The sequence below is a fragment of the Lolium rigidum genome, chromosome 3 (assembly GCF_022539505.1).
Source record: "Lolium rigidum isolate FL_2022 chromosome 3, APGP_CSIRO_Lrig_0.1, whole genome shotgun sequence".
Lineage (NCBI taxonomy): Eukaryota > Viridiplantae > Streptophyta > Magnoliopsida > Poales > Poaceae > Lolium > Lolium rigidum.
Window position 1 is genome coordinate 353,863,815 of NC_061510.1, and position 7,955 is coordinate 353,871,769.

A 7,955-nucleotide genomic window follows, 5' to 3' on the forward strand; every position below is an offset into this window, starting at 1 on the left:
CTCGCGTGCCTCGGTTATCTCTATACCTGAGCTCTTTACTTATGCACTTTACCTTGTGATAGCCATCGTGCTTGAAGTTATATATCTTGCTATCTCATAGTTGCTTGCATTGCTTAGCATAAGTTGTTGGTGCACATAGGTGAACCATAGTATATAGGCTTTGGGCTTGACAAAGTAAACGCTAGTTTTATTCCGCATTTGTTAAGCCCATCTCGTAAAAGTTTAAATCGCCTATTCACCCCCCACCCCCCTCTAGGCGACATCTGTGTCCTTTCACCTTCGAAGCTCACCGTGCAATTTTAGTTCCTTGGTGCCAATCTAGATGCTAAAGAGGATGTTTATTCCAAGGCACGGCCATTGCGGCTAATAGTACACCTAGGATCCCTAAAGGGGGTTTGGATGATTCCTGGCAAGGCAATAAAGAAACAAATGTGTTTTTGCAAACTTTTTCATAGTTTAGTCCATACGGATCATGCCATGACGAGCTAGCACAAATTGGCTGGATGGGGGGGGGGGGGGGGGGTAATACGGCACATTGGTGGGAGACATAGTCTACTTTTTCCCATCTAACACCCCAACATAAAATTTACACATACCTACGTCGGTGTTATGTTATCTTATGATCATGAATATTGCAAATGTGGATCATGTTTGGTGACTGTTTAAAAAGTTACAAATTTTATAGGCTCCTACCAAATGTAAGCATGCCATACTATCAAGAGGGGCATTTGGCATAGCATGAGAAAAAATGTCCTCCAAAAGTCTCACAAAGTATTTCCTAAAATTCCACTCAAAATCTCCAAACGTACATCAGGTACCTCCTTTGTCATGGAACCTCCGACCATGACAGTTCGAGAGACTAGCAAAGGCCTAATTTTAAAGTGTCTCTATTTATGTCGGCACTACTGAGTATGGTTTGCAGTCGGAACCATCGACCTTTTTCTGGATAGGGGTGAGTAAAATCCATATGGCACCTCCAAGCTGAAGTTTTCGTCCAAACTCAAATATGAGTGTGTTTTGCTCGATCCGGTACTACCGAGGTGATTATAATCTGGTACCTTCAAGCATTCACATTTCTGAGATGAAATGTTGTCGTTATTGGAACCGGAACCTGCCAACTTTTGGGTCTTCACTTCCGGGTGAAAACAAACTCATGACGCGTTATATTCCTATCTGTGCCACTTAGATTTTGCTCGAGTATCTTCAAGATCCAATTTTCCAGCTGAAAGAACGATCTTTACGGGAGCGATGTTTTGGCACATGGGAGCGTATGCTTCCTTTATTTTGAAATACATGTTATACACATTTTAAAATGTCAAAAAATTGAAACAAAAATTTCGCACGTACATCTTTATGTGCTACGCGCTCACAAAGTCGTTTCATGAAAAATCGTCATGTCATGTGGCATGTGTAAAAAAGATAAAATTCTGTGCTGAAACAAAAACTTGTCACAGATAAATTTTCTCTTTTTCGCTTAGACTACAAAAAATATCATTTTTTTCGTTTTTCGCTTAGACTACAAAAAATATCATTTTTTTCGTGAAACTTGACGAATACACATATATTATGGAGATGTACATGTAAAAAATTTGTTAACATTTTTTAACACTTGAAAATATGTTTTTATAGTAGAGGGATCATACGCACCCGGGAGCCGAATTGAGTTTCTGCTATCTTTACCAACTATGCAACTGTGCAAGCATCAGTTCGGCAGCACAACCAAACACTAACGCGCTACCTATATCACCACCAACGCCCAACGGAACTGAGCAATCTACGAAATAAGACCTGCCCTGCGTGCAAGACATGGAGATGCCAAATATGTGGCCTGCCTCACCGGAGCAACACATACACCAAACTACACTCTAATAAACATAGCCCCACTAACAAAATTCTATACTGGAGAGAAAAGCGGAAGCGCAATCTTATGCCACATGCTAATACATTACTTTGCTTGTCCACGACCAATCACAAGCAACAGCAGATAAATATCTCTGGTCACATATTACAACAACACACAGGTTACACAGCACAGGAAAGGGTACATAACAGCATGGAGGAGTTAACAGAGTTCTACACATCAAATTACATTCTAGGACAGAACCAATGACATTGATCAGAGTCACTTCACAAACTCTGGCCCAAATACACCTACAGTTAAAGACCGCCCATAGGTACCTGAAATATATGCATGCCCCAGCAGCAAGGAAGAGAGCCTACTCCATCTTGCCAAGCAGCCCAGAACTCGGCGCCTCCGGTGCAGTGGTCGAATACGGAAGCCAGTCCTTCGCGCAGACAAGCGCCTCCACGATTTCGGGACGGAGCGAGCTTCTGTAATCATCGAGCATGCGGGTTCCTGTTCCTGCAGAAAATATGGAGCTGCCGTTGGTCGCCATGGACATCGGAATTGCCAAGATATCACGTGCCATCCTTGAGAGCGTTGGGAACTTGAGTGTGTTAAGCTTCCACCAGTTCAGAATGTCAAACTCTTGGATACGTGGAGTGAGGGATTCATCCAGGTACTGCTCAAGTTCAGATTTTGAGGGCTGGCTTGTGGCAATCTCAGAAAGATACATATCAAAGTCTAGAAGACCATCACCAGTTGAAGGATGATTTGCATGGGTGTTATTCCCATTGGCAGCTGCATGATTAGTTGCTCCTTGCTCAGGGAGTGGCTGTGCTACATAGTCCTTAAAAAGCTCATGCACTGAATCATTTACCACCTTAACATACTTTGCAGCCTCGACGCCATAAATCTTCGAGTAACTGAACTCAACAAGTTTCATCTTAAAACGCGGATCCATCACAACAGCAACAGCTAACACGAGGTTGCAATCCTTCCAGTACTTGTCGAACCTCTCATGCATATCTTTGGCAATGGTACTGAAAACTGGATCTTCATGTCCTGAAGCATTTGCCAGCTCCAGCTGAAGTTTCCAAGCTTCATGGAAAAAAATGTTTGAGGTTGGGTTTCCCGCTGCCATTATGCTGTGAGCCGAGTCATACAGCAGCCTCAAGTAGTTGCAGGCAGCCTCAACTTTTTTCCAGTCCTCAAATGAAGGTGCTTCATTGTAGTTATCGTCACATGTTTCTAGTTGAGTGAAAGCCTGCTTATAATCCAAGGCAGCCAAGAGCATCAAATAGGTGGTGTTCCACTGGGTTGTAACATCCAGACAAAGGGTCTTGGTACTGGGGATCTCCAGCTGCAGAGCAATCTCAGCAAACTTTTCCTCGCGATTAGGAGAAGCTTTTATGAACTTTATGCTTTCACGGATATTGTAGATGACACCATGGATAGAAGCAATGACATCTTGTGCAACTGCATTCAGGATGTGGGCATAGCACCTCACAACAAATAGCTGGCCCTTAAGCGAGAGGTCGTTCTTACTGGAGAGATGGTCTCTCAGATTCGCACTGTAGATATCATGTGATGAGCAATCATTATCCAATGTGATGGTAAATAGCTTATCCTTCATACTCCAGTCAGTAAGACTTGCACTAATAGCTTCACTGAGTGCATTCTCTGAATGAGGCGAAGACACCATCATGAAATTAAGCATTCTTCGATGTAATTTCCATTCAGAGTCAATGAATTGCCCAGCAAGTGAAACGTAGCCAAGAGTTTGACTAGTTGTCCACAATCCAATAGTGAGGCTGATCCTTCCAGGCATAGTGCTCAATGCTTGCAAGAGACCCTCTTTTTCTTTTTGATAAACAGCATACACCTCCACCTCCATTGTGTCGACATCAGCAACCCTGAAACGGGGCTGCAGACTATCAATGAAAGCAGTGAAGGTTGGCTGCTGAACAATGTGGAGTGGGTAGTCATGCAAAATGATCATCTTTGCCAGGTAGGAACAACTGCGGTCTTGATCAAAAGACGCATTTGCATAACCAGTATATCTGTAACGCCTCTTAGACCGCCTCTCCACGGTACCATCACCGTCATTGTCAGTTCCAATTGTTGAAGCCAGTGCTATCTTATGCTCTTGGCTTTTTATCTTAGGACAGGAACCCAAGGTGATGTGCCTCTTGAGATGGCTGGTCCCTGCAATTTTTGAACCAGAGCTGTAAGCAAAGGTTTGCTTGCACAGTTTACAGCATGCCCGAGTGGCCCCTCCAGCAGCATCCTCAATAGTGAAGTGCTCCCACACTAGGGACTTCTTTTTCCTGCGCCTCGTGGTTGGAGGGGTGGCCACCTCAGCGATGGCCAATTCATGCCCTTGGAGCAACTCTTCGCCCTGTGTCAACTCCTCACCTTGACCAATCTCATCACCTTGAGTCATTTCATCAACTTGGACCAACTCATTGCCTTGGATCATTTCATCCTCATGGCCTTCCTCATTACTTGGGTCAACAGTCTCAGTACCTTGGACCACCTGACTGTCATTGCCAGCTTCATCGGCCATGCTGGTAGACTAGTGCCAGGGAGTCGCAAAATCTGGCATAAATAACATAGTGAAGTCAGATATCAGAGCACAGGTTATTTGACCAAAGGAAGCAAAATAAATTTAATATGTGGTCATTCATGCAACGAATTAATATCTGACTTAGTAAGGTATAATTGGACTAACTAGCGCACATGTCAAAGGCTAAAACTTTGAGCTTTGCTTCAGTACTGGTGCATATCCTCAAGGCCAGTATTAACTAGAATATTTTTGGCTCCTGGGCATTTGACTCATAAATAACCAGAATTATTTCATGATTTGTAAACTTCAATAAGTTATTAAGTTATTCAGATGTACTTAGTTCACATTCGCATTTCACAAATAAGAAACAGTTACAGAAATATTTAAATAACTTCCTGCGAAGATTTCAATGATGCAAGGAACTAAATATGCAACTTAAGCAATTATAAATTATAGACTTTATATCTCTCTAAAAGAAGTATGTGTTGCATACTGCCCCACAGCCCCACTCAAAATGCTAAAAATCTTGTCCTTACGAATTAACAACTGTCATTCAGAGGGAAATTTTGAGAAAGAGCATCCCATGCTAATAAAGTTTCTCCAGAATGAGCAATGCAACCCTAGTTAGCAGCTTTAATCCCAATTAAACTAGCAGCATCTTCCATAAAAGGCTGTTCATCCACAACTCAGTTCTTTATTGCTAAGTGCAAGCTATATGATTTGAGCACAGGTTATAACGTGGTAGACTAGTACCAGGGAGTCACAAAATCTGGCATAAATAACGTGGTGAAGAGTCAGATATAAGAGCACGGGTTATTTGACGAAAAGGAAGCAAAATAAACTTAATATGTGGTCATTCATGCAAGGAATCAACATCTGACCACCTTACAGATATTAGGAAAACAACATGTAATACTAAGAAGCAACTTAGTATGGTTTAATTGGACTAACTAGCCCACAGCTCAAAGGCTAAAACTTTGGGCTTTGCTTCAGTACTGGTGCAAATCTTCAAGACCAGTAGAATACTTTTTGCTCCTGGGCATTAGACTCATAAATAACCAGAATTATTTAATGATTAGTAAGCTTCCACAAGTTATTCAGATGTACTTGGTTCACATTTGCATTTCACAAATGAGAAACAGTTACAGAAATATTCAAATAACTTGCTGCTTAGATTTCAATGATGCAAGGAAGTAAATATCAAACTTGAGCAATTAAAAACCATAGACTTGATATCTCTTCAATAGAAGTATGCATTGCCGCCCTGCCCCAGTCAAAATGCTTAAAAACATGTCATTTATAGGAAAAAATTATATCTTGAGGGAACAAATTAACAACTTTCATTGAGAGCAATTTTTTAGAAAGAGCACCCCATGCCAATAAAGTTCCTCCAGAATGCGCAATGCAACCCTAGTTAGCAGCTTTAATCCCAATTAAACTAGCAGCATCTTCCATAAAAGGCTGTTCATCCACAACTCAGTTCTTTATTGCTAGTGCAAGCTACATGATTTGAGCAGCAATCGCTAACTTGTGCATGTAAATTTGTGGTCTCACATGTATATGCGACTAAAAAAGCTAGTAATCCAATCATGAAGGAACAAACAGACGCAGCAGCTCCACGCGGCCATGCAGTTTCCAAAAACCCACCGAATCAAGCTGATTCCTCTCCAGATTCCCCCCAAAACGCAGCCATGGCGTCTCCCAGAGGCTGAAACTACAAATCTAACCTACCCGCTTGCATAGTTAACTAGTTGCTAAAAAAAATTCTAGCTTTGGAATCAACCGCGCTCGCGAAGTGTTGAGTGAATCCTGCAACATGGGTAACAAATTGGGCCAGGAGCTAACACCCATCGGTAATTCTTTTTAGGAGAGAAGAAAACCTAGACTAAATCCGTCACGGAGCCCAGCGTTGGCCGAATCTGGCCGCGCGAAACCACTCTAAATCGCGATCAAGCGAGGCTCCCAGGAAAAAGCCCAGATTTTTTTCAAGCATCGCGCCTGGCTGCGCATAGATCCGACGGAAACGAGCCCAGACGGGGTCCGAAGGCGCGCGGATCTGAGCGTTTGTTCCGGTCCGGAAAGGAAAGGAAAGAGATTAAGCGCGGACGAAGGCGCGCGCGGTGCAGAAATGGAGAGGGATTTGGAAAGTTTTGGGAGCTTACTTACGGGAGGAGCAGGCGGGGGAGATGGTGGTGGTGGTGGCGATCCGGGAGTGAGTGAGAGAGAGAGAGCTAGGGCTCGGCCCAAGAAGAGAAGAGGCAAGGCCGGAGTGCAGATCTGGTTTTTGCGGGTGGGGAGGAATGAATGAGGCGAGGTGGGGGACGGACGGAGAAACGAGGCGCGGTGTAGGTGTCGATGGGGAGTATAGGAGTGAAGGAGTGACGTTCCGATGGGCTCAGGGTCCCGGCCCATCCATCCATCGCTGGCAGGCGCCGGCGACACCGCCACCGCGTGCCGCTGCCGGCCGGGCCATGGCCATGCTGGTGGGGGACGCGCGCGTGGGTTGGGCGGCTTGCGCCGGAATCCCACCTTTTTTGCTTTTCTCTCGGGAAGTGTTTGTGCCTGCTTTTCTCCGTGGAAACTTCACCTGGTGCACGGCGCACGGGCCTGAGGGTCGGCAAACCACAACACCACTCAAGAACTGTGCTCGAAAACTAGATGAACATTAAGCTAGGCCGCTTGGGCCACAGTTTACGACAGGCCGTGCTCGGGACTGAACCAGAATCGAGTCTCGGCGTATTGGTGGCACACTGTGTTTGGGCTCCTCACATACACCAACAAAGTTGAGTTGAGCCGATTTGCACAAATATAACTTTTCGGAAAACTTTTTTTTTCCGATAAAGGAAATATATTAATATCCAAAGATATCAATTATGCAATAACGCACCACGCTAATAGCAGTACGGATGCACACAGCCAGAAAAAAAAGAAAACTAAGAAATAAAAGTCCCGCCACAGTCTCCCTGGCCTAGCAAATGCAGTACGTCAACCACCAAGACAACACCTGAAATACAGACTCCCCAAAAGCGACCCCTCCAAGAAGGGAACAGTGCACCAACACCGTCGTCGCCCGATCAAAGATCTTAGGTTTTCACCGTGAAGATAGCCCCATTTTTCGTAAAACTATAGCACAGAATAACCTTTTGGGCAAACTATTTCACGGGAGTACGAGCATCTCCACCCGCGTCCCCCAAACGGCGTCGGATCGAGCATTTGGGGGACATGTTTTGTACATGTCGTGTTTGGGGGACGTCGCTCCCTAGCCGCGTAGATGTTGGGCGACGCCAACGGCGCATCCTGAGTCGACGTAGGCCCGTCGATCACGACGACCTCGTCGTGATATGCCCGGTGTGCATGCTCCATCGCCGACGCCGAGGCAGAGGCCGACGCAGGTGTACTAGCACATGTTGTCACAGACACGTCTGCTGGTGCCGGCTCTTGCTCCGGGGTTGGGGTTGCTGCCGCGGCCGCGGCCGCTGCCTCGGCCGCTGCCATTTTGGTTTCGATGTCGTCGAGGATCTGGCCTTTGAAGAAGTTGTGCGCCGC

General features: G+C 45.1%; 1 protein-coding gene across 2 annotated transcripts; it reads right to left on the minus strand.

Annotated features, from left to right (window-relative positions):
- Positions 1-1,885: 1,885 nt before the first annotated feature.
- LOC124704086 (zinc finger BED domain-containing protein RICESLEEPER 2-like) lies at positions 1,886-6,752 on the minus strand. Of its 2 annotated transcripts, none has more exons than XM_047236330.1 (2): positions 6,576-6,752; positions 1,886-4,441 (listed from the first exon to the last, which is right to left on the minus strand). In XM_047236330.1, the coding sequence occupies exon 2, from the start codon at positions 4,407-4,409 to the stop codon at positions 2,217-2,219; it is 2,193 nt and encodes a 730-aa protein (XP_047092286.1). In that variant the 5' UTR covers positions 4,410-4,441; positions 6,576-6,752; the 3' UTR covers positions 1,886-2,216. The 2 variants fall into 2 exon arrangements, with proteins under 2 accessions (XP_047092286.1, XP_047092287.1); XM_047236331.1 differs by having other exon boundaries at positions 6,572-6,752.
- Positions 6,753-7,955: the final 1,203 nt, after the last annotated feature.

Bases quoted from the DNA above. Each gene is read 5' to 3' on its own strand.
- LOC124704086 (XM_047236330.1), bottom strand. From the start codon at position 4,409: ATGGCCGATGAAGCTGGCAATGACAGTCAGGTGGTCCAAGGTACTGAG.